The sequence below is a fragment of the Tachyglossus aculeatus genome, chromosome 21, assembly GCF_015852505.1.
Source record: "Tachyglossus aculeatus isolate mTacAcu1 chromosome 21, mTacAcu1.pri, whole genome shotgun sequence".
NCBI lineage: Eukaryota > Metazoa > Chordata > Mammalia > Monotremata > Tachyglossidae > Tachyglossus > Tachyglossus aculeatus.
The window spans coordinates 14,251,893-14,277,769 of NC_052086.1; the positions used below are offsets into that span (position 1 = coordinate 14,251,893).

The 25,877-nt window shown below is 50.3% G+C and overlaps 2 protein-coding genes across 3 annotated transcripts; one reads left to right on the forward strand and one right to left on the reverse strand.

The window, feature by feature from the left end:
- The first annotated feature begins 3,317 nt into the window (after positions 1-3,317).
- Positions 3,318-14,935, forward strand: PHKG2 (phosphorylase kinase catalytic subunit gamma 2). The gene is made up of 9 exons (XM_038763399.1): positions 3,318-3,441; positions 6,718-6,893; positions 9,722-9,776; positions 10,072-10,137; positions 10,546-10,709; positions 10,802-10,892; positions 12,263-12,416; positions 14,044-14,169; positions 14,471-14,935. Exons 1-9 carry the CDS (start codon positions 3,347-3,349, stop codon positions 14,765-14,767), a joined length of 1,224 nt encoding a protein of 407 aa, XP_038619327.1. The 5' UTR covers positions 3,318-3,346; the 3' UTR covers positions 14,768-14,935.
- Positions 14,936-14,987: 52 nt separating this feature from the next.
- CCDC189 (coiled-coil domain containing 189) lies at positions 14,988-25,846 on the reverse strand. Of its 2 annotated transcripts, none has more exons than XM_038763407.1 (9): positions 25,765-25,846; positions 21,279-21,310; positions 20,364-20,429; positions 20,041-20,210; positions 18,702-18,772; positions 17,968-18,084; positions 17,778-17,838; positions 17,614-17,694; positions 14,988-15,219 (listed from the first exon to the last, which is right to left on the reverse strand). In XM_038763407.1, the coding sequence occupies exons 1-9, from the start codon at positions 25,840-25,842 to the stop codon at positions 15,044-15,046; spliced, it is 852 nt and encodes a 283-aa protein (XP_038619335.1). In that variant the 5' UTR covers positions 25,843-25,846; the 3' UTR covers positions 14,988-15,043. The 2 variants fall into 2 exon arrangements, with proteins under 2 accessions (XP_038619335.1, XP_038619336.1); XM_038763408.1 differs by having other exon boundaries at positions 14,990-15,219; positions 25,690-25,769.
- Positions 25,847-25,877: the final 31 nt, after the last annotated feature.

The window sequence follows — 25,877 nt, forward strand, 5'->3', positions numbered from 1 at the left end:
TGCTTCTCTGTACTAAGCCCTTGGGAGCATTCAATATAAAAGAAATGGTAGACACGTTCCCTGCCCGCAATGGGCTTAGAGTTCATTCATTCATTCATTCATTCAATCGTATTTATTGAGCACTTACTGTGTGCAGAGCACTGGACTAAGCGCTTGGGAAGTACAAGTTGGCAACATATAGAGACGGTCCCTACCCAACAGTAGGCTCACAATCTAGAAGGGGAGGACGGACAACAAAACATATTAACAAAATAAAATAAATAGAATAAATACGTACAAGTAAAATAAATAAATGGAATAATAAATACGTACAAACATATATACATATACACAGGTGCTGTGGGGAGGAGAAGGGGGGATGGAGTGGGGGGAGAGGGGGAACGTATAGGGGAGGATAGACGACAAAATAAATTAACAAAATAAAATAAATGGAATAGTAAGTATGTAATATACGATTGAATGAGTGAGTTTAGAGCCAATCGGCAGATCTGTATATATGTATATATGTTTGTACATATTTATTACTCTATTTATTTTACTTGTACATATTTATTCTATTTTATTTTGTTAATATGTTTTGTTGTCTGTCTCCCCCTTCTAGACTGTGAACCCGCTGTTGGGTAGGGACCGTCTCTAGATGTTGCCAACTTGTCCTTCCCAAGCGCTTAGTACAGTGCTCTGCACACAGTAAGCGCTCAATAAATACGACTGAATGAATGAATAAATGAATCTGGGATTGTGAAACAGTTCCTCCGACTCCAAGGCCTGTGCTCTTTCCAGTGAGCCACACTGCTCCTTTTGTTGATAATAATGATGGCATTTATTAAGCGCTTACTATGTGCAAAGCACTGTTCTAAGCGCTGGGGAGGTTACAAGGCGATCATGTTGTCCCACGGGGGGCTCACAGTTTTAATCCCCATTTTACAGATTAGGGAACTGAGGCCCAGAGAAGTGAAGTGACTCGCCCAAAGTCACACAGCTGACAGTTGGTGGAGCTGGCATTTGAACCCCTGACCTCTGACTCCAAAGCCCGGGCTCTTTCCACTGAGCCACGCTGCTTCTCGCTTAGTACAGTGCTCTGCACACAGTAAGCGCTCAATAAATACGATTGATTGATTGATCAAGGGGGAACTCCTCATCATTCATTCATTCAATCGCATTTATTGAGCGCTTACTGTGTGCAGAGCACTGGACTAAGCGCTTGGGAAATCCAAGTTGGCAACAGATAGAGACGGTCCCTACCCAACTGCGGGCTCACAATCTAGAAGGGGGAGACAGAGAACAAAACAAAACATATTAACAAAATAAAATAAATAGAATAAAGATGTACAAATAAAATAAATAAATAGAGTAATAAATACGTACAAACATATATACATATAGACAGGTGCCTCAATCCGCTCTCTCCCTCCCTTAAATTCATTCATACAATTGTATTTATTGAGTGCTTACTGGGGGCAGGGCACTGTACTAAGTGCTTTGTACACTGTACTTACCTATTTTCATTCCTCTCCCACTGTAGCCCAGCCCGCACGCTTTAATAATAATAATGATGGCATTTCTTAAGCACTTACTATGTGCAAAGCACTGTTCTAAACGCTGGGGAGGTTACAAGGCATTCAGGTTGTCCCACGAGGGGCTCACAGTCTTCATCCCCATTTGACAGATGAGGGAACTGAGGCCCAGGGAAGAATAATAATAATGATGGCATTTATTAAGCGCTTATTATGTGCAAAGCACTGTTCTAAGCGCTGGGGAATTTACAAGGTGATCAAGTTGTCCCACGTGGGGCTCACAGTCTTCATCCCCATTTTGCAGATGAGGGAACGGAGGCCCAGAGAATAATAATAATAATAATAATAATAATAATAATAATAATATTTATTAAGTGCTTACTATGTGCAAAGCACTGTTTTAAGCGCTGGGGAGTTTACAAGGTGATCAAGTTGTCCCACGTGGGGCTCACAGTCTTCATCCCCATTTGGGAGATGAGGGAACGGAGGCCCAGAGAATAATAATAATAATAATAATAATAATGGCATTTTATTAAGTGCTTACTATGTGCCAAGCACTGTTCTAAGCGCTGGGGAGTTTACAAGGTGATCAGGTTGTCTGTACTTTCCCAGACGCTTAGTCCAGTGCTCTGCACACACTGTAAGCGCTCTGTATATATGTTTGTATGTATTTATTACTTTTATTTATTTAAATATTATTAAATAATATTAAATATTATTACTAATATTTATTTAAATATTTATTTATTTTACTTGTACACATATCTATTCTATTTATTTTATTCTGTTAATGTGTTTTGTTTTGTTCTCTGTCTCCCCCTTCTAGACTGTGAGCCCGCTGTTGGGTAGGGACCGTCTCTAGATGTTGCCAACTTTGTACTTCCCAAGTGCTTAGTCCAGTGCTCTGCACACAGTAAGCGCTCAATAAATACGATTGATTGATTGTTGGATAGGGACCGTCTCTAGATGTTGCCAACTTGTACTTCCCAAGCGCTTAGTCCAGTGCTCTGCACACAGTAAGCGCTCAATAAATGCGATTGATTGATTGTTGGGTAGGGACCGTCTCTCTATGTTGCCAACTTGGACTTCCCAGGCGCTTAGTCCAGTGCTCTGCACACAGTAAGCGCTCAATAAATGCAATTGATTGATTGACTGATTGATTGTTGGGTATATGTTGCCAACTTGGACTTCCCAAGCGCTTAGTCCAGTGCTCTGCACACAGTAAGCGCTCAATAAATCATCAATCGTACTTATTGAGCGCTTCCTGTGTGCAGAGCACTGGACTAAGCGCTTGGGAAGTCCAAGTTGGCAACACATAGAGACAGTCCCTACCCAACAGTGGGCTCACAGTCTAAGAGATTGTGATACGATTGATTGATTGTTGGGTAGGGACTGTCTCTATATGTTGCCAATTTGGACTTCCCAAGCGCTTAGTCCAGTGCTCTGCACATAGTAAGCGCTCAATAAATACGATTGATGATGATGATGATGATGAATAAACACGATGGAATGAATGAGTGGACCAGCGAGGCGGCGGCCCTTTAAGAGCGCCCCCCCCGCCTCCAAAGCACTTCCGGGTTTCTCCCTGTGGCCTCCTCCCATTGGCTGCCGGCCTCCCTCCCCCCGCCCCCGCCGGCGGCTGTGAGCGCTGATTGGCGGAACGTTAAGGGGAGGGATGGGCCCGGATTCCGTGGGCTCCGATTGGCTGGAAGTGGCAACATCCCCGCGAGGCGGGCGCTTCTGATTGGTCAGCGGGAGGCCGGCTTTCTCGCTCGTTCTCCTGCTCGCCCTCCCGCTCGCCTAGTCGCCCTCCCGCTGGCCTCGGCCTCGCCATGACGCTGGACGTGGGTCCGGAGGATGAGCTGCCCGACTGGGCCGCGGCCAAGGAGTTCTACCAGAAATACGACCCCAAGGACGTCATTGGCAGGTAGGGGCTACCATGGAGGCTTGGAGGCTGGGAAGGGTGGGGATCAATCAATCCATCCATCAATCAATCGTATTTATTGAGCGCTGACTGTGTGCAGAGCACTGGACTAAGCGCTTGGGAAGTCCAAGTCGGCAACATCTAGAGACGGTCCCTACCCGACAGCGGGCTCACAGTCTAGAAGGGGGAGACAGAGAACAATCAATCAATCAATCGTATTTATTGAGCGCTGACTGTGTGCAGAGCACTGGACTAAGCGCTTGGGAAGGCCAAGTCGGCAACATCTAGAGGCGGTCCCTACCCGACAGCGGGCTCACAGTCTAGAAGGGGGAGACAGAGAACAATCAATCAATCAATCGTATTTATTGAGCGCTGACTGTGTGCAGAGCACTGGACTAAGCGCTTGGGAAGGCCAAGTCGGCAACATCTAGAGGCGGTCCCTACCCAACAGCGGGCTCACAGTCTAGAAGGGGGAGACAGAGAACAAAACCAAACATACTAACAAAGTAAAATAAATAGAATAGATATGTACAAGTAAGATAAATAAATAACTAGAGTAATAAATATGTACAGACATATATACAGGGGGATGGAAGCTGGAAAGCTGGGGATGGAGGGTCGGAGGCTGAGGGGAGGCAGGGAAGATGGGGGGCTAGGATGGAGCTTCGGAGGCTGGGAAAACTGGTGGAGGCAGGGAGGCTGGTGGGGGGAGGATCGGAGGCAGGAAGGATGGGGATGGAAGCTGGAAATCTGGGGGTGGAGGCTGGGAAGCTGGGGGTGGAGGCTGGGAAACGTGGTGGAGGCAGGGAGGATGGGGATGGAGGCTGGAAATCTGGGGATGGAGGCTCGGAGGCTGGGGGAAGGCAGGGAAGCTGGGAGGTTCAGGGGGGCTAGGATGGAGTCTCGGAGGCTGGGGGTGGAGGCAGGGAGACAGCGAAGCTGGGGGTGGAGGCAGGGGGACTAGGATGGAGGTTCGGAGCCAGGAAGACGGGGTGGAGGCAGGGGGGCTGGGAAGCTGGGGATGGAGGCTCGGAGACTGGGGGTGGAGGCTGGAAAGCTGGGGGTGGAGGCGGGGGCTAGGTTGGAGGTAAGGAGGCTCGGAGGCAGGAAGGCTGGGAAGCTCGGAATGGAGGCTGGGTGCGGAGGCAGGGAGGCTGGGGTTGGAGAGGCTGGAGTGGAGGCAGGGAGGCTGGGAACAGCAGGTAAGTGGTTAGGGATGAAGGCGCGAAGCCCCAGAAGCTGTGGGCAGATCAGTGTGGGGAAGGGGGCTGCGGATCAGGGATGCTGCGGGTCTTAGAGGGAAGACCCCGGGGACTGGAGATCCGGGAGCCGGGGTCCCAAGCTGGTCTCCGCACACATGACCTGGGGCCAGCGAGTTCTCTGTGCCTTCATTTGTAAAATGGGAATAAAAATAGTCATTCATTTGTTCAATCGTATTTATTGAGCACTTACTGTGTGCAGAGCACTGGACTAAGCGCTTGGGAAGTACAAGTTGGCAACATATAGAGACAGTCCCTACCCAGCAGTGGGCTCACAGTCTAGAAGGGGGAGACAGGTGACAAAACAAAACATGTGGCCAGGTGTCAAGTCATCAGAATAAATAGAGGTAAAGCTAGATGCACATCATTGACAAAATAAATAGAATAGTAAATCTGTACAAGTAAAATAAATACAGTAATAAATCTGTACAAACATAGATACAGGTGCTGTGGGGAGGGGAAGGAGGTAGGGCGGGGGAGACAGACTACAAAGCGAAACATATTAACAAAAGAAAATAAACGGGATAGTAAATATGTACAAGTAAAATAGAGTAATAAATCCATACAAACATATATACAGGTGCTGTGGGGAGGGGAAGGAGGTAGGGCGGGGGGGATGGAGGGGGGAGAGGAAGGAGGGGGCTCAGTCTGGGAAGGCCTCCTGGAGGAGGTGAGCTCTCAATAGGGCTTTGAAGGGAATAGTCGTCCTCCCTCTTGGACGGTCCTCCGCTATAGGGCAGGGATGGGAATTCATTCATTTAATCGTATTTATTGAGCGCTTACTGTGTGCAGAGCACTGTACTAAGTGCTTGGGAAGTCCAAGTTGGCAACATCTAGAGACGGTCCCTACCCGACAGTGGGCTCACAGTCTAGAAGGGGGAGACAGAGAACAAAACAAAACATATTAACAAAATAAAATAAATAGAATGGTAAATATGTACAAGTAAAATGAATAGAGTAATAAATCTGTCCAAACATATATACAGGTGCTGTGGGGAGGGGAAGGAGGTAGGACTGGGGAGACAGACCACAAAGCAAAACATATTAACAAAAGAAAATAAATAGGATAGTAAATATGTACAAGTAAAATAGAGTAATAAATCCGTACAAACATATATACAGGTGCTGTGGGGAGGGGAAGGAGGTAGGGCGGGGGAGACAGACCATGAAACAAAACATATTAACAAAAGAAAATAAATAGGATAGTAAATATGTACAAGTAAAATAGAGTAATAAATCCATACAAACATATATACAGGTGCTGTGGGGAGGGGAAGGAGGTAGGGCGGGGGAGACAGACCACAAAGCAAAACATATTAACAAAAGAAAATAAATAGGATAGTAAATATGTGCAAGTAAAATAGAGTACTAAATCCGTACAAACATATATATTTACAGGTGCTGCGGGGAGGGGAAGGAGGTAGAGTGGGGGAGACAGACCACAAAGCAAAACATATTAACAAAAGAAAATTAATAGGATAGTAAATATGTACCAGTAAAATAGAGTAATAAATCCGTACAAACATATATACAGGTGCTGTGGGGAGGGGAGGGAGGTAGGGTGGGGGAGACAGACCACAAAACATATTAACAAAAGAAAATAAATAGGATAGTAAATATGTACAAGTAAAATAGAGTAATGAATCCGTACAAACATATATACAGGTGCTGTGGGGAGGTAGGGCAGGGGAGATGGGGAGGGGGAGAGGAATGGGAAGGCCTGGGAAGCATCGCAGTGGTGCCGCCACATCGTCCGATTACGACAACCAAAGCAATAATCATTTAAGGTGCTGCCACATCGTCCGATTACAACAACCAAAGCAATAATCATTTAAAAGCAAAAACGCGAGAAAGACCAAATCAGCGGGCCAATTAGGAAGGCACGGCCTGACGCTTCCCGATCCGGGGACGGGATTAAGGTGGGGTGGGGAGCGGGCTTATCGCCTCAGAAACCCAACAAGGGACCCGTAGTCCCCTAGTCCGTTTTTTGGCCTGGCCATCACCCCCATCTCTCGTCCAGGGGGGTGAGCTCCGTGGTGCGGCGCTGCGTCCACCGGCCCACGGGCCAGGAGTTCGCCGTGAAGATCATGGAGGTGACGGCGGAGCGGCTCAGCCCCCAGCAGTTGGAGGAGGTGCTGGGGGCCACCCGCAGAGAGACCCACATCCTGCGCCAGGTCGCTGGCCACCCCCACATCAGTGAGCCTCCACCCCAACCCCCAAAATCCCCCCTCCAAGAAGGGGAAGGGGGCTACTTACCCCCACTTTCAGCCCAGCCCCAACATCCCCTCCTGTCTTCCCCCTCCTCAATCATCATCATCATCAATCGGATTTATTGAGCGCTTACTGTGTGCAGAGCACTGGACTAAGCGCTTGGGAAGTACAAGTTGGCGACGTATAGAGACAGTCCCTACCCAACAGTGGGCTCACGGTCTAAAAGGGGGAGAAAAAACCATACATACTACAGAATAAAAGAGAATAGATATGTACAAGTAAAATAAATAGAGTAATAAATATATACAAACATATATACAATATATATACATATATACAATATGTACAAACATATATACATATATACAATTGTATTTATTGGGTGTTAACTGCGTGCAGAGCACTGTACTAAGCGCTTGGGAAGTACAAGTTGGCAACATATAGAGACAGTCCCTACCCAACAGTGGGCTCACGGTCTAAAAGGGGGAGACAAAACCAAACATACTACAGAATAAAATAGAATAGATATGTACAAGTAAAATAAATAAATAGAGTAATAAATATGTATAAACATATATACAATATATGTACATATATACAATATGTACAAACATATACATATATACAATCGGTTTTATTGGGTGTTAACTGCGTGCAGAGCACTGTACTAAGTGCTTGGGACTGTAATAATAATAATAATGATGATGGCATTTGTTAAGCACTTACTATCATCATCATCAATCGTATTTATTGAGCGCTTACTGTGTGCAGAGCACTGTACTAAGCGCTTGGGAAGTACAAGTTGGCAACATATAGAGACAGCCCCTACCCAACAGTGGGCTCACAGTCTAAAAGGGGGAGACAAAACCAAACATACTACAAAATAAAATAGAATAGATGTGTACATGTAAAATAAATAAATAGAGTAATAAATATGTACAAACATATATACAATATATATACATATATACAATATGTACAAACATATATACATATATACAATCATATTTATTGGGTGTTAACTGCGTGCAGAGCACTGTACTAAGTGCTTGGGACTGTAATAATAATAATAATAATGATGGCATTTGTTAAGCACTTACTATGTGCAAAGCACTGTTCTAAGCGCTGGGGGGGGTACAAGGTGATCAGGTTGTCCCACGTGGGGCTCACAGTCTTCATCCCCGTTTTGCAGATGAGGTCACTGAGGCTCAGAGAAGTTAAGTGACTTGCCCAGGGTCACACAGCAGACATGTGGCGGAGCCAGGATTCGAACCCATGACCTCTGACTCCAAAGCCCGGGCTCTTTCCACTGAGCCACGCTGCTTCTCTAGGCCCCTGATGGGCAGGGAATGTGAGAAGGAGCATGGCACTGTTAATAAATGCTTAATAAATGCCATCATCATTATTAGTATTATTATTATTATTATCATTATTGTGCTCACGCTGCACACAGTAAGCACTCAATAAATACCGCTGACTGAGAAGTCACAAAGAAGCAGCATGACTCAGTGGAAAGAGGCCGGACTTGGAGTCAGAGGTCGTGGGTTCTTATCCCGGCTCCGCCACTTATCAGCTGTGTGACTTTGGGCAAGTCGCTTCACTTCTCTGTGCCTCGGTTACCTCATCTGGAAAATGGGGATGAAGACCGTGAGCCCCACGTGGGACAACCTGATCACCTCGTATCAACCCCAGCGCTTAGACCGGTGCTTCGCACATCGTAAGCGCTTAACAAATGCCATCATTAATTAATTAAATAAGAGAATGGGTAGGCACCTTCCCTGCCCACTCAGACACTCAGTCCGTGATATTTATTGAGTACTTACCGTGCGCAGAGCACTATACTCATTGTTTGGAAGAGCGTAGTACAACTGAATCAGCAGACACATCCCGGCTCTGCCAATTGTCTGCTGTGTGACTTTGGGCAAGTCACTTAACTTCTCTGTGCCTCAGTACCCTCAGCTGTCAAATGGGGATTAAAACTGTGAGCCCCCCGTGAGACAACCTGATCACCTTGAAACCTCCCCAGCGCTTAGAACGGTGCTTTGCACATAGTAAGCGCTTAATAAATGCTGTTATTATTATTATTATTACTTGCTCATAACAAGCTGACAGTCTGGAGGGGGGCGGCAGAAAACAAATGTGATACTATACTGTAGTATACTATGCTTTAGTATACTATACTAGTATATAGTATACCATACTATAGTATATACATATTATATACATGTATATATGTATGTATGTGCATATATTATGTGTGTATGTATTATGTATGTACACATATATATGTATATATGTATAGTGCATATATACATATATACTATCTATATATATAGTACTATGCTAGTACTAGTATACTAGTACTAGTGTATAGTACTATAGTACTATATATATATATAGTATAGTATATGCATACATATATATGCTAGTATATATAGTATACTAGTATAGTATACTATACTATAATAAGTACTACATTATTGTAAGTAATTTACAATACAGAGCTTAGAACAGTGCTTTGCACACAGTAAGCGCTTAACAAATGCCATCATTATTATTACAGAGATTAATTCACCCTAAGGTTCCCTGGCCTCTTTCTTGCTCCGTTCCCCCTCATTCATTCATTCATTCGATCGTATTTATTGAGCGCTCACTGTGTGCAGAGCACTGTACTAGGCGCTTGGGAAGTCCAAGTTGGCAACATATAGAGGCGGTCCCTAGCATCGGCCCCAAAGAGCAACACCCCGTAATACGTTCTCTCTCTCTCTCTCGGTTTTGCTCTGTCGGGGCTCTCCGTTTCCCTCTTTCCCCAGTCACCCTCATCGATTCCTATGAGTCTTCGACCTTCATGTTCCTGGTGTTTGACCTGTGAGTAATTCTTTTCCTGGATTTGGGAGCCTTTTCCTGCCCACTTCCCCCCGCCCCACCCCTGATCCCTAGCTCACCTAGGTCAAAGCAGCCGTACGTGTGAGTTTCTGGCTGCGGTTCTCCCCACACCGCACTGGCCTGGCCTGGTTTGGACTCCACCTCTCCCAGTGGACGACCTCCCCCTCCCTCTTAGCCTCGCCCCCCTATCTCCCCTCTTCCCCCGGCGTCCCCCTTTCCCACCTGCGAATTCGGCCCCGAAACTCAGCTTGGCGCTCCGCTGCTTTCCCTCGCTCAGCATGCGCCGCGGAGAGCTGTTTGACTACCTCACCGAGAAGGTCACGCTGACGGAAAAAGAGACCAGGTAAACGAGCTGGGGAATCTCCGAGGGCCGCCTGATTCTTCGGAGGAGCGGCGGGCGGGCGCACGTGTGTCCGGGCTCCGTTGAGCCGCGGGGAAGCTTCGAGGGAAGGCTGCTTCAGGGGCAGCAGCCTAGGTCTAAATCGCCCATCCACCCCACCGCGCTCCGGAGAGGAAGGGAGCAACGTGCCAGTGGGAAGACATTCCGGTGGCCAGGTCTCGCTCGGGTTCAGGATCCGCGAGTTTCCCAGAAGAAGGGTCCTCCAGGTTGGGAGAGGGTGGAAAAAGGCTTCGATGTGCCCGGGAAAGGGGATGGTGGGGTGGGGGGGGGTCTCGTGTCCCAGAAAGAAGAGAGGAAAGACTGGAGCTGGGGAAGAGAAGGCCTGTCTCCCCCACTCCCCCTTCTCCCCAGATCGATCATGCGGGCCGTGCTGGAAGCCGTGCGATTCCTTCACACCAACGACATCGTGCATCGCGACCTGAAGCCTGAGAATATCCTCCTCGATGAGGAGCTGCGGGTCCGCCTGTCCGACTTCGGCTTCTCCTGTCACCTGCAGCCTGGGGAAAAGCTGCGAGGTGAGCGGGGGCCGTGGGAGCTGAGGGGCCCGGGGCCCTGGGGGATTCGGGCCGGGAGACGAGGGCGCTGATTCCCTCCCCCGTCCATGCAGAGCTATGCGGAACGCCGGGATACCTGGCTCCCGAGATCCTCAAGTGTTCTATGGATGAGACTCACCCTGGTTATGGCAAGGAAGTTGATCTGTAAGTGTCTACTTGGCCCTTTTTTTTCATTATTATTATTTATCATTAAGCACTTACTATGGGTCCAGCACTGTTCTAAGCGCTGGGGTAGATATGAGTTCATCCAGTTGGACGCGGTCCCTGTCCCCTATGGGGCTCCCAGACTAAGTAGGAGGGAGAACAGGCATTTGATCATTATTATTTATTATTAAGCACTTACTATGGGTCGAGCACTGTTCTAAGCGCTGGGGTAGATGATACGAGTTCATCAGGTTGGACGCGGTCCCTGTCCCCTATGGGGCTCCCAGGCTAAGTAGGAGGGGGAACAGGCATTTAATCATTATTAGTTATTATTAAGCACTTACTATGGGTTGAGCACTGTTCTAAGCGCTGGGGTAGATATGAGTTCTTCAGGTTGGACGCGGTCCCTGTCCCATATGGGGCTCCCAGGCTAAGTAGGAGGGAGAACAGGCATTTGATCATTATTATTTATTATTAAGTACTTACTATGGGTCCAGCACTGTTCTAAGCGCTGGGGTAGATATGAGTTCATCCAGTTGGATGTGGTCCCTGTCCCATATGGGGCTCCCAGGCTAAGTAGGAGGGAGAACAGGCATTTGATCATTATTATTTATTATTAAGCACTTACTATGGGTTGAGCACTGTTCTAAGCGCTGGGGTAGATGATACGAGTTCATCAGGTTGGACGCGGTCCCTGTCCCCTATGGGGCTCCCAGGCTAAGTAGGAGGGAGAACAGGCATTTGATCATTATTAGTTATTATTAAGCATTTACTATGGGTCCAGCACTGTTATAAGCGCTGGGGTAGATATTAGTTCATCTGGTTGGATGCAGTCCCTGTCCCCTATGGGGCTCCCAGGCTAAGTAGGAGGGAGAACAGGCATTTGAGCATTATTATTTATTATTAAGCACTTACTGTGGGTTGAGTACTGTTCTAAGCGCTGGGGTAGATATGAGTTCATCCGGTTGGACGTGGTCCCTGTCCTATATGGGGCTCCCAGGCTAAGTAGGAGGGAGAACAGGCATTTGATCATTATTATTTATTATTAAGCACTTACTGTGGGTTGAGCACTGTTCTAAGCGTTGGGGTAGATATGGGTTCATCCAGTTGGACGCAGACCCTGTCCCATATGGGGCTCCCAGGCTAAGTAGAAAGGAGAACAGGCATTTGAAAGATGAGGAAACTGAGGCCCTGAGAAGTGAAGGGGCCGGCCCAAGATCCCACAGCAGACAGGCAGCAGAGAATCCGGGTCCTCTGATTCCCGGGCCCGGGCTCTTGCCCCTAGGCCCCGCTGCTCCTTTCGATTTTCCCGACTGGACACTGCCGCCCCGCCCCCCCCAACCCTGGCCCCGTTGTCCTTCCCTCCATAGCTGGGCCTGTGGGGTGATCCTGTTCACCCTCTTAGCTGGCTCTCCTCCGTTCTGGCACCGTCGCCAGATGCTGATGCTGCGGATGATCATGGAGGGCCAGTTCCGCTTCAGCTCACCCGAGTGGGATGACCGTTCAGCCACCGTCAAGGATCTGGTGAGGCCGAGGGACGAGAACTCCTTAGCCTGTGGGAGCAGAAGGAGGGCGGGCCCTGCGCGGTCTCGGGACAACTCGCGGGTCCCGAACCCGAGCGAGACCTGGCCAGCCACCTTTGGAGAAGCAGCGTGGCTCGGTGGAAAGAGCCCGGGCTTTGGAGTCAGAGGGCATGGGTTCAAATCCCGGCTCCGCCAACTGTCAGCTGGGCAAGTCACTTCTCTGTGCCTCAGTTCCCTCATCTGGAAAATGGGGATTAAAACCGTGAGCCCCCCTTGGAACAACCTGATCACCCTGTAACCTCCCCAGCGCTTAGAACTGTGCTTTGCACATAGTAAGCGCTTAACAAATACCATCAGCATTATTATTATTATTAATAATGTTGTTCCCTTCCTCTCCGGAGCGCGGTGGGGTGGATGGGCGATTTGGACCTAGGCTGCTGCCCCTGAAGAAGCCTTCCCCTGTAGCTCAACAGTGCCCAGACAGACGTTCGCCGTCTGCTGCTCTTAGAGCAGGAGGGTTGCATTCTTGCAAAACATCGCGTGCGGTTCACTGAGTTGCCGCGGCCTTGGCCAAATTAAATGTTGAAACCCACCCTGCACTAGAATGGAAGGTACTCTCTATACGCAGCCATGTCATCACTCTCCCCTCCCATCAACTTCCCCCCGCCATTTCCCTTCCTATCCTTACCCCAAGCCTGGGCCCCCTGCCAGTCGACGACGACTACCCCCGGTTCTCGATTGCGTCCTTGGCATGAAGCGTGCAGTGGAAATGGGAGCCCGTAGTTGGGCAGGGATTGTCTCTGTTGTTGAATTGTACTTTCCAAGCGCCTAGTACAGAGCTCTGCACACAGTAAGCGCTCAGTAAATACGAGTGAATGAATGAAGGAAACCAGCGACCACTAAACGCCGGTCTCAAGGCAGGGAAGAGCACACTAGTGGCAGAGGCCCTGGTAATAATGATGGCATTTATTAAGTGCTTACTATGTGCAAAGCACTGTTCTTCTCCCCCTCCCCATCCCCCCCACCTTACCTCCTTCCCCTCCCCAGAGCACCTGTATATATGTATATATGTTTGTATGTATTTATTACTCTATTTGTACATATCTATTCTATTTATTTTATTTTGTTAATATGTTTTGTTTTGTTCTCCGTCTTCCCCCTTCTAGACTGTGAGCCCGCTGTTGGGTAGGGACCGTCTCTATATGTTGCCAACTTGGACTTCCCAAGCCCTTAGTACAGTGCTCTGCACACAGTAAGCGCTCAATAAATACGATTGAATGAATGAATGAATGTTCTAAACGCTGGAGAAGTTACAAGGTGATTCGGCTGTCCCACGGGGGGGCTCAAGGTCTTTATCCCCATTTTACAGATGAGGTAACTGAGGCCTAGTGAAGTGGCTTGCCCAAAGTCACACAGCTGACGCTCGGCAGAGCCGGGATTTGAACCCCTGACCCCTGCCTCCAAAGCCCGGGCTCTTTCCACTGAGCCACGCTGCCTCTCCATCCCTGATGCCCGCCCTCCGGACAGACTGGCCTCGATGGCCTCCGGCCTGGGGCCCTGCTGCGTTTGGGGCCCCGGCAGGAGGAGGGAGGTGGGCCGACGACGACGGATCTGCTGGTTGCCCCTAGATTTCGCGGCTCCTGCGGGTGGAGCCTGCGGAGCGGCTGACGGCAGAGCAGGCCCTGCAGCACCCCTTCTTCCAACGCTGTGACGGCAGCCAGACGCAGAGCCTCAGCCCCCTCCAGCGCTTCAGGGTGAGGCCCCCCCCGGCAAAAACGAGGTTTCAAGCGCTTAGTACAGTGCTCTGCACACAGTAAGCGCTCAATAAATACGATTGATGGTGGGGTTTCGGCCTCATTTCCCTCCCGACAATTTCCCCGTCCCCAGGGGACACCTTCCCTCCAAGCTGGGTGAGGCGAGGGCTTCCCCCCAGGCTGGGAGACGGCTGCCGCCGCCTCCTTCCTCCCCCCATCCCCTTCCACCGTCTCGAGCGCCTCCCGCTCCCCTCCCTTCTCTGGCCCTGAGCCCCGGGCTTCCCCCGCGTCTGTCTCGTAGGTGGCCGTTTGGGCCGTGCTGGCGGTGGGCCGCGTGACTCAGGGTGGCTACCGCCGGGCCCGGCCCTTGACGAAGGCGGCCCTGCTGCGGGACCCGTACGGGCTGCGGCCAGTCCGCCGCCTCATCGATGGCTGCGCCTTCCGCCTCTACGGGCACTGGGTGAAGAAGGGCGAACAGCAGAACCGGGCCGCCCTCTTCCAGCACCGGCCCCCGGGGCCCCTCCCCGGCTCCGGGCCCGACGAGGCCGAGGGGGACGTGGTCCGCGCTACCGCCGACGCGCTGCTGTTGCTCGGCTGAGACGGCTCTTCCCCCCACCCCGGCCTCGGCCGACCCGTCTCCAGGGGCCAAATCCGGAGGACCGAGCCCCTTCTCCCCTCCGTTTCCGGGCAGCAGGAGGGTCGTTTCCCTGTCCTTGCCGTCTGTTGTGTGTCTAATAAATGGTTCTGCGCCGTGGAGCGGCGAGCATCCCCGACGCTTCAGGACGAGCGAGGAAAAACAGAAAGGCGGGAGCCGCGCTGGGTGCCCAACCCTTTACCGGCGAGCTTCTCCGGCTCCCGACGGCCCCCGTCTCGGTCACTTGGCTTTTCCCTTTCCTCTTGCGACCGTCGGAGGAGGAGCGGGTTGTTCCAGGGCGGCCAGCCGGGCGTTCAGCTGCTCCTCGCCAGTCTGCAGCCTCTCCTCCACCGCCAGCCGCAGCTGCCCCAGTTCCCGACTCAGCTGGGCCGAGATATAGTCCCGCAGCGCGGAGCCTGCAACGCGGAGGGGAAGGTGACCCCTCTCCTCTCCCGCCCACCCTATCCATTCATTCAGTCGTATTTATTGAGCGCTGACTGTGTGCAGAGCGCTGGACTAAGCGCTTGGGGAGTCCAAGTTGGCAACGTATAGAGACGGTCCCTACCCAACAGCGGGCTCACAGTCTGGAAGGGGGAGACAGAGAACAAAACAAAACATATTAATAAAATAGACTATGTACAAATAGAGTAATAAATACGTACAAACATATATACAGGTGCTGTGGGGAAGGGAAGGAGGTGAGGAGTGGGAGAGGAAGGAGGGGGCTCAGTCTGGGAAGGTCTCCTGGAGGAGGTGAGCTCTCAGTAGGGGAAAGCCCCTAGGGCCTAGTGGATTGATTAGCCCAGTGCTTCACACTCGTTAGGGGCTCAATACGTTCAGATAATAAGGAGGATTGTAGCAAGACTCCCCGTCAAAGCACGGGCCTCCCCGTTGCCCTCGCCCTTCTCAAGCCTGTAAGCTCGTTTTGGGCGGGGAATGGGTCTGTTAATATTGTTGTACTCTCCCGATGGTTTAGTACATACGTACAGTACGCGCTCAATAAATATGAATGACTGGCTCTAAATAATAATAATAATAATGATGATGGTATTGGTTAAGCGCTTACTATGTGCCAAGCACTGTTCTAAAGCACTGGGGAGGTTACAGGGTGATCCCATGGGGCGGGGGGGCTCACAGTTTTAATCCCCATTTCCAGATGAAGGAACTGAGGCACAGAGAAGTTAAATGACTTGCCCCGAGTCACACAGCTGACGGCGGAGCCGGGATTTGAACCCATGACCTCTGAGTCCAAATAATAATAATAATGATGGTATTTGTTAAGCGCTTACTATGTGCAAAGCACTGTTGTAAACGCTGGGGAGGTTACAAGGTGATCAGGTTGTCCCACGGGGGGCTCACAGTTGTAATCCCCATTTTCCAGATGAGGGAACTGAGGCACAGAGAAGTTAAGTGACTTGCCCAGAGTCACACAGCTGGCGGTTGGCGGAGCCGGGATTTGAACCCATGACCTCCAACTCCAAAGCCCAGGCTCTTTCCACTGAGCCACGCTGCTTCCCTAAAGGAAAACACTTTTCCCCAGAGAGGCTCCAGGGGTCTAGGTCCTGCCGGCCCTCGAAGCCCTGGGGGCCACGGAGGACTATGAGGTGGTGGGTGGCCTAGGGTGGGAATTCTCAGCCCGGAGCTTCCTCAGCAGGGCCTTCACATCCCTGGAAGTTAATGTGGAATTTTCAGAGACCATTTCCCCCCCCCACCCAACTTTTAAGGCTCATAAACACTGATTTTCCTAGACGGTTCTTTTTCAAACCACCTTGGGCCAATTTCATTCATTCATTCATTCACTCAATCGTATTTATTGAGCGCTTACTGTGTGCAGAGCACTGTACTAAGCGCTTGGGAAGTCCAAGTTGGCAACATGTAGAGTCGGTCCCTACCCAACAGCGGGCTCACAGTCTAGAAGAGGGAGAGAATTTGAAAATTTGAAAAGTGGGGCAGGATAGTCACAGCAACAAACTCTGTCCTTTAGTCACTCACTGACTCAATTGTATTTATTGAGCGCTTACTGTGTGCAGAGCACTGTACTAAGCGCTTGGGAAGTCCAAGTTGGCAACATATAGAGTCGGTCCCTACCCAACAGCGGGCTCACAGTCTAGAAGAGGGAGAGAATTTGAAAATTTGAAAAGCAGGGCAGGATAGTCACAGCAAAGTGTTCTTGGACAAACTGTCCTTTAGTCACTCACTCAATCGTATTTATTGAGCGCTTACTGTGTGCAGAGCACTGTACTAAGCGCTTGGGAAGTCCAAGTTGGCAACATATAAAGTCGGTCCCTACCCAACAGCGGGCTCACAGTCTAGAAGAGGGAGAGAATTTGAAAATTTGAAAAGTGGGGCAGGATAGTCACAGCAAAGTGTTCTTGGACAAACACTGTCCTTTAGTCACTCAATCGTATTTATTGAGCATTTACTGTGTGCAGAGCACTGTACTAAGCGCTTGGGAAGTCCAAGTTGGCAACATATAGTGTCGGTCCCTACCCAACAGCGGGCTCACAGTCTAGAAGAGGGAGAGAATCTGAAAATTTGAAAAGTGGGGCAGGATAGTCGCAGCAAAGTGTTCTTTGGACAAACTCCGTCCTTTAGTCATTAGGAGCTGGTAGAGAGAACTTGAGCCGCCCGCTCTCCTCCCCGGGCACGTGGAGGTCTGGGGCCCCAGGCAGCCTGCAAGCCTGCTGCCACCTTAGGCGTGACTCAGTGGAAAGAGCCCGGGCTTTGGAGCCAGAGGTCATGGGTTCGAATCCCGGCTCCGCGAGCCAGCCCTTGGAGAAGAGGTGAAGGACGAGGGAGGTGGATTTTACCCTGGTTTTCACCGGGCTCTGGCTCGGGTTCCTCCAGGAGAGGCGAGGTTACCTCTTGCTCCGTCCCTGCCGGCTCGTCCTCTGCAAGGCGGAGAGGGAAGGTCGCGGGAGCCCAGCTGCGCCTCCCCCCTACTCCCCTACCCCACATCCCTTAGCTCATCTACCTTCTTCTAAGGATTCGGCTGCGGGAAGTCCCACATAGTCCAGGGAGAGATCCAGGCGCACCTGGGAGGATAACGGCCAGAGAGGAGTCTTGGGGGGTGTCGGGGGAGAAGGCTTTTCCATCCCGGGAAGATGGGAGAGGGGAGGAGAGCTGCAGAAGAACAGGCTTATTAGGCCTTCGCCCGCCGGTACCTGCGGCGTGAAGACGTATTTGTAGAGCTTGAAGTGGCGGAAATAAGTGTTCAAGACGTAATCTGCCAGGCTCAGGAGCTGCTCCTTTTCAAAGAGGTCGATGCTGAAGGGAGGCCTCTTTGTCGGGCAAGGGAGGGAAAGGAGAGAAGTTCAGGGAGAAAACGACACTCTTTCTAGCGTCCCTCTCTCCCCCGTCGACCTGAAACCACAGACTCTTCCGAAGATCCCAGAATGTAAGGGGAGATTTTCCCCCGGGAGCGGTTAGCCAAGATCAACCCATCATATTTATTGAGTGCACATTTATTGAGAAGCAGCGTGGCTCAGTGGAAAGAGCCCGGGCTTTGGAGTCAGAAGTCAGGGGTTCAAATCCCGGCTCCGCCAATTGTCAGCTGCGTGACGTTGGGCAAGTCACTTCGCTTCTCTGTGCCTCAGTGACTTCATCTGTAAAATGGGGATGAAGACTGTAAGCCCCCCCCCCCATGGGACAACCTGATCACCTTGTAAACTCCCCAGCGCTTAGAACAGTGCTTGGCACATAGTAAGCGCTTAATAAATGCCATAAAAAAGTGCTTACTGTGTGCAGAGCGCTGACCTAAGCGCTTGGGAGACTACAATATAACAAAGTTGAGTGGATGGAACTTAGAGGTGTGGACTTTGGGGTGAGGGAGGAGGTGGCCTAGCCCCCCTTTCCCTTCCCCCCCTCCAAACTCCATTTCCCTCAGGGTGGAACCGACCCTGACTCCGTGGCAGAAGAGGAGGTGGATGAAGAGGCTGTAACACTCCTCCACGTTATCCAGAGGCGTTGCTGTGGAGAAGGGGAGGTGCGGGGTCACCTCTCCAGGCTGACCCGGGTATGGTCACCCGGGGCTTCCGGGGGCACAATGTCCACTCGGACCCCACCCCTCCTACCAACTACCTCCTCATCTACCTCCAACCCTCACTCCGATGCCCAGCACTGAGCTGTGTGGAGGTGGGCACAGAGGACTGGGAAAGAGAACGATCATAAGCTCTAGCTGTCTCCCCTGCGCCTCTCCCGCTTTCCCTTTCCCTCTCTCCCTCCTCTTCCCTTTCCTTCTCTCTCCCTTTATCCCTTTCCCTCTCTCCCTCTTTCCCTCTCTCTCCCTCATTCCCTTTTCCTCTCTCTCCCTCTCCCCTTTCCCTCTTTCCTCCTTTCCCTCACCCCCTTTCTCTCTCTCCCTTCTCTTTCCCTTTCCTTCTCTCCCTTTATCCCTTTCCCTCTCTCTCCCTCATTCCCTTTTCCTCTCTCCCTCTCCCCTTTCCCTGTCTTTCCTCCTTTCCCTCACCCCCTTTACCTCTCCTCCCCCTTTCCCTCTCTCTCCCTCCTCTTTCCCTTTCCTTCTCTCTCCCTTTATCCCTTTCCCTTTCTCCCTCTCCCCTTTCCCTGTCTCTTTCCTCCTTTCCCTCACCCCCTTTCCCTCTCCTCCCCTTTCCCTCTCTCTCTCCTCTTTCCCTTTCCTTCTTTCTCCCTTTATCCCTTTCCCTCTCTCTCCCTTTATCCCTTTCCCTCTCTCCCTCTTTCTCTCCCTCATTCCCTTTTCCTCTCTCTCCCTCTCCCCTTTCCCTGTCTCTTTCCTCCTTTCCCTCACCCCCTTTCCCTCTCTCTCCCTCCTCTTTCCCTTTCCTTCTCTCTCCCTTTATCCCTTTCCCTCTCTCCCTCTTTCCCTCTCTCTCCCTCTTTCCCTCTGTCTCCCTCATTCCCTCTCTCTCCCTCATTCCCTTTTCCTCTCTCTCCCTCTCCCCTTTCCCTGTCTCTTTCCTCCTTTCCCTCTCCTCCCCTTTCCCTCTCTCTCTCCCTCTATCCCTTTCCCTCTCTCCCTCATTCCCTTTTCCTCTCTCCCTCTCCCCTTTCCCTGTCTCTCTTTCCTCCTTTCCCTCTCCTCCCCTATCCCTCTCTTTCTCTCCTCCCTCTTTCTCCCTTTCTCCCCCCTCCTCTACTCCCTTCTTTTCCTCCCTCCACCTCTTTCTCTCTCTCTTCCCCCCTCCACCATCTCTCTCTCCCGCCCCTTCTCCTTCTGGCCCGTTTCCAGCCGGGGCCTGAACATCCCCGCTCACCTATACAGGCCTTGTGCGTGTCCTGTAGTAGGGCGCAGGCGGCCGAGGTCTGCTCGCGGGAGAAGCGCTGCCGACGACAGAAGAGCAGCGCGTGGCAGAGCATGTCCAGAAACACGGCCTCCTTCACGCTCCGCTCTTGGCTCTGCATCCCCAGCTGTGCTGCCAGCACTCTGGATCGCCACCGGATAGTTCAGGAGGGACAGAGGTGGCCCCGTGAACCCCCCTGGACCACCGCCTCCTCCCCACGACCCCCTTTCTGGGGCATCTCCCTCCCCCGGGATCTGTGGCTCTTATCCAGCCCCCGGCCCAGCGCGGTCCCATACTCCCGCAGCTCCTCGGCTGTGGCCGCTCCCTCCAGCAGGTCCATGGAATGAAAGTCCAGGTACTTCCTCCAATGACAGAGGGAGAAAAACAGAAGAATAATCACGGTATTTGATAAGCACTTGCTGTGTGCCAGGCGCTGTACTAAGCACTGGGGTGGAGATGGGCAAATCGAGTTGGACGCAGTCCCTGTCCCATGTGGGGCTCACAGTCTCAATCCCCGTTTTACAGATGAGGTAACTGAGGCCCAAAGAAGTGAAGGCTCAAGGTCACACAGCGGAGAAGTGGAGAAGGAGAAGCAGCGTGGCTCAGTGGAAAGAGCCCGGGTTTTGCAGTCAGAGGTCATGGGTTCAAATCCCGGCTCTGCCAATTGTCAGCTGTATGACTGGGCAAGTCACTTCACTTCTCTGTGCCTCAGTTACCACATCTGTAAAATGGGGATTAAGACTGTGAGCCCCCCGTGGGACAACCTGATCACCTTGTAACCTCCCCAGCGCTTAGAACAGCGCTTTGCACATAGTAAGCGCTCAATAAATGCCATTATTATTAAGTGGCAGAGCCGGGATCGGATCCCACGACTCCTAACTCCCAGGGCCGTGCTCTATCCACAGAATGAAGCTGGTTCAATACACAACTCTGTCCAACCTGTTTAGCTTGTATGCCTCTCCCCAAGTGCTCAGTACAGTGCCTGGCATAAAGCGCTTAACAAATACCATTAAAAAAAAAAACCCTCACATCCTTTTCACTCTTTCCCCACTCCCCCACCTTCGTGTATCCTCCCTTCCTTAACGTTAGCCCCATTTATTCTGAATTTTAGACCCCCTTCCCCTCGCATCCCACCTCACCCTAAATTGGCCCCTCTCCCCCAGCTCTCTAGTTTGGAACTCCCCTTCCTCCCTCCACATCTCCCTTCATACCACATGCAGATCTGGGGTTCGGGCAGTGAGGCCTGCAGAGAAGGGGAAGGAAATTGGGGAAGGAGCAACGCTCGGGTTCTTGTTCCTACTAACGCATGAACATTAAAACAAATTTCTGTGCTCATGATTTCCCCCCGCCCCCAAAGAAAATGAGTACAAATAAATAGTGGGTTTGTTAAGCCCCTACTTTGACCCTGGGAGAGCTGCAAGATAATCAGGTTAGAAGAAGCTCCTATTCCACACGGGGCTCATATCGCTTGTATTTATTGAGTGTTTATGGTGCACAGAGCATAGCATTCATTCATTCATTCAATCGTATTTATTGAGCGCTTACTGCGTGCAGGGCACTGTACTAAGCGCTTGGGAAGTACAAGTCGGCAACACATAGAGCCGGTCCCTACCCAACAGCGGGCTCACAGCCTAGAAGCAGCGTGGCTCAGTGGGAAAGAGCCCGGGCTTTGGAGTCGGAGGTCATGGGTTCAAATCCCGGCTTTGCCAATTGTCAGCTGTGTGACTTTGGGCAAGTCACTTCACTTCTCTGTGCCTCAGTTACCTCATCTGTAAAATGGGGACTGAGACTGTGCGCACCATGAGGGACAAACTGATAATCTTGTAGCCTCCCCAGCGCTTAGAACAGTGCTTTGCACATAGTAAGCGCTTAATAAATACCATTATTATTATATTATAGAAGCGGGAGACAGATAACGGAACAAAACATGTAGACAGGTGTCAAAAATCATCAGAACAAATAGAATTAAATAATACTAATGGCATTTATTAAGCGCTTACTATGTGCAAAGCACCGTTCTAAGCACTGGGGAGGTTACAAGGTGATCAGCTTGTCCCACGTGGGGCTCACAGTTTTAATCCCCATTTTCCAGATGAGGTAACTGAGGCCCAGAGAAGTGAAGTGACTTGCCCAAAGGCACACAGCTGACAATTGGCGGAGCCGGGATTTGAACCCATGACCTCTGACTCCAAAGCCCGTGCTATTTCCACTGAGCCCACTGTATATATGTATATATGTTTGTACATATTTATTACTCTATTTATTCATTTATTTATTTTACTTGTACATATCTATTCTATTTATTTTATTTTGTTAGTATGTTTGGTTTTGTTCTCTGTCTCCCCCTTTTAGAATGTGAGCCCACTGCTGGGTAGGGACCGTCTCTATATGTTGCCAACTTGTACTTCCCAAGCACTTAGTACAGTGCTCTGCACACAGTAAGTGCTCAATAAATACGATTGATTGATTGATTGAGCCACGCTGCTGCACTGTACTAAGCACTTGGGAAAATACTATATAGCAGAGTTGGTAGATCTGTTCCCCACCCACCATGAATTTACAGTCCAGAGGCTCACAATCTGGGCAAGGGAGGACAGGTATTTACAGATGAGGAAACTGAGGTATAGGAAAGCTCAGTGATTTGCCCGAGGTCACGCGGGGGGGCAAATGGAAGAGGCTGGATTAGAACCCAGGCCCGAGCTCTTTCCTCCAGACCATCCTGCTTCTCGGTCCGGAGGGAAGGGGAGGAAGGAGGGGCAGAGAAGCAGCGGAAAGAGCCCGGGCTTTGGAGTCAGAGGTCATGGGTTCGAATCCCGGCTCCGCCAATTGTCAGCTGTGGGACTTTGGGCAAGTCACTTCACTTCTCCGGGCCTCAGTTCCCTCATCTGTAAAATGGGGGTTAAGACTGTGAGCCCCCCGTGGGACAACCTGATCACCTGGTAGCCTCCCCGGCGCTTAGAACAGTGCTTTGCACATAGTAAGCGCATAATAAATGTCATTAGAAAAATAAAGAAGGACGAGGAGGGTTCCCAGGGCCTTTGAATGTCCAAGTGGCTTAGGATAGTCTCATGACTAACCTCCGTTGAGGAACCAGTTTTCCCTGAATATACATAAATTATGAATCCTAACGAACAGACTCGCTTTGATCCCTGACTAAGCCCTCATTTCCTCTTCTCCCATTCCCTTCTGCGTTGCCTTTGCCCTTAGATTTGCTCCCTTCTTCCACCCCTCCCTCAGCCCCACAGCACTTAGAACAGTGCTTTGCGCATAGTAAGCGCTTAATAAATGCCTTTATTATTATTATTATTATTATTATTATTATTATATCCCTAATTCATTTGTTTCTATTAATGTCTGTTTCCCCCTCTGGACTGTAAGCTCTTTGTGGGCAGGGAACGTGTCTACCAACTCTGTTATACTGTTACTCTCCCAAGCGCTTAGTACAGTGCTTGCACACAGTAAGCCCTCAATAAATACGTTTGATTGATTGACTGATCGGGGCTCCCAATTCCACCCCCGCTTTTCATACAAGCACCTATGTCGGCCATCGATTATGAGCGTTCACCCGATAACTTTTTCTTATGGCATTTGTTAAGTGCTAAACTTTAGCTCGCTGTGGGCAGGGAATATGTCTTATACTGTAATACTGTAATCTCCCAAACGCTTAGTACAGTGTTCTGCACGCAGTACGTGCTCCATAAATACGATTGGCTGACTGCCATTAATTTTGACTGACTGCCATTAATTCAATTGTATTTATTGAGCGCTTACTTTGTGCAGAGCACTGTACTACACGCTTGGGAGAGTGCAATACAACAATAAACAGATGTATTCCCCGCCCATAATGCAGAACACTGTATTATGTGCTTGGGAGAGTACAATATAATAATAAACAGATACATTCCCCACCCACAACGAGCTTCCAGTCTAGAAGGGGACACAGATGTGAATAGAAGTGAATTACAGCTGTAATAATAATAATAATAATAATATAATAATGATGGCATTTGTTAAGCGCTTACTATGTGCCAAGCACTGTTTTAAGCGCTGGGGGTGATACGAGGTAATCATGTTGTCCAACCTAGGGCTCACAGGCTTGGGCAGAGAAGCAGCGTGGCTCAGTGGAAAGACCCCGGGTTTGGGAGTCAGAGGTCATGGATTCTAATCCTGACTCATCCACATGGCTGCTATGTGACCTTGGGCAAGTCACTTAAATTCTCTGAGCCTCAGTTACCCCATCTGTAAAATGGGGGTTAAGACTGTGAGCCCCACATGGGGCAACCTGCTCGCCTTGTATCCCCCACAGTGCTTCACACATAGCAAGAGCTTAACAAATGCCATTATTATTATTATTAAGCCCCATTTTACAGATAAGGGACCTGAGGCCCAGAGAAGTGAAGTGACTTGCCCAAAGTCACAAAGATGACAAGTGTTGGAGGCGGGATTAGAACCCATGACCTCTGACTCCCAAGCACCCTGAGGAGCAGCGTGGCTCAGTGGAGAAGAGCACGGGCTTTGGAGTCAGAGGTCATGGGTTCGAACCCCACTCCGCCACATGTCTGCTGTGTGACCTTGGGCAAGTCACTTAACTTCTCTGAGCCTCAGTTACCTCATCTGTAAAATGGGGATTAAGACTGTGAGCCCCATGTGGGACAACTTGATCACCTTGTATCCACCCCCCAGCGCTTAGAACAGTGCTCTGCACATAGTAAGCACTTAACAAATGCCATTATTATTATTCTCAGTTACAGCTCTGGACGTACGTACTGCGGGTCCGGGGGTGACACTGTACTAAGCGCCGGCTCACAGTCCTAGTCCCCGTTTTGCAGAAGAGGTCACTGAGCCTGTTCTTGGGTAGGGACCGTCTCTGCTGCCGAATTGGATTTTCCAAGCGCTTAGTGCAGTGCTCTGCACACAGTCATAGCTCGATAAATACGATTAAATGAATGGAGACAGAGAATAATAATAATATAATAATAATAATAGCATTTATTAAGCGCTTATTATGTGCAAAGCACTGTTCTAAGCGCTGGGGAGGTTACAAGGTGATCAGGTTGTCCCCCTTCCAGTCTAGAAGGGGATACTGATGTGAATAGAAGTAAACTATAGCTGTAATAATAATAATAATAATAATATAATAATGGCATTTATTAAGGGCTTACTATGCGCAAAGCACTGTTCCCCCTTCTAGACTGTGAGCCCACTGTTGGGTAGGGCCCGTCTCTCTATGTTGCCAACTTGGACTTCCCAAGCGCTTAGTACAGTGCTCTGCACACAGTAAGTGCTCAATAAATACGATTGATTGATTGATTGATTCTAAGCGCTGGGGAGGTTACAAGGTGATCAGGCTGTCCCACGGTGGGGCTCACAGTCATCATCCCCATTTGACAGATGAGGCACCTGAGGCCCAGAGAAGTGAAGTGACCTGCCCAAAGTCACCCAAAGTCAAGTGACTTGGTCAAGGTCACACGGCAGGTGGGGAGCGGAGGCGGGACGGGAACCCAGCTCAATCAATCAATCGTATTTATTGAGCGCTTACTGTGTGCAAAGCACTGTACTAAGCGCTTGGGAAGTCCAAGTTGGCAACATATAGAGACAGTCCCTACCCAACAGTGGGCTCACAGTCTAAAAGGGGGTCTTCTGGGTCCCAGGGCCAAACGTCTTCTCTCTTCCAGCGGGAGAAGAGCGACTCCTCACCGGCCCCAGGTTGGCGTACGTGCCCAGCTCCGACCGCCCTTCCTCCCCCGAAAGCATCTCTTTCGAAACAGCATCCATCGCGGCGGTCGCCCTGAAGCCCCGCCCCTTCTTCC

What these genes read in the sequence shown, in the direction of transcription:
- PHKG2 (XM_038763399.1), top strand. Translation starts at nt 3,347, where the DNA reads ATGACGCTGGACGTGGGTCCGGAGGATGAGCTGCCCGACTGGGCCGCG. An exon ending in CCCAAGGACGTCATTGGCAG is followed by an intron (nt 3,442 to 6,717) that starts GTAGGGGCTACC and finishes TCTCTCGTCCAG; the next exon opens with GGGGGTGAGCTCCGTGGTGC. An exon ending in CGCTGGCCACCCCCACATCA is followed by an intron (nt 6,894 to 9,721) that starts GTGAGCCTCCAC and finishes CTCTTTCCCCAG; the next exon opens with TCACCCTCATCGATTCCTAT.
- CCDC189 (XM_038763407.1), bottom strand. Translation starts at nt 25,842, where the DNA reads ATGGATGCTGTTTCGAAAGAGATGCTTTCGGGGGAGGAAGGGCGGTCG. An exon ending in AATACGTCTTCACGCCGCAG is followed by an intron (nt 17,839 to 17,967) that starts GTACCGGCGGGC and finishes TTATCCTCCCAG; the next exon opens with GTGCGCCTGGATCTCTCCCT. An exon ending in AGAGCCCGGTGAAAACCAGG is followed by an intron (nt 15,220 to 17,613) that starts GTAAAATCCACC and finishes TCCGCGTTGCAG; the next exon opens with GCTCCGCGCTGCGGGACTAT.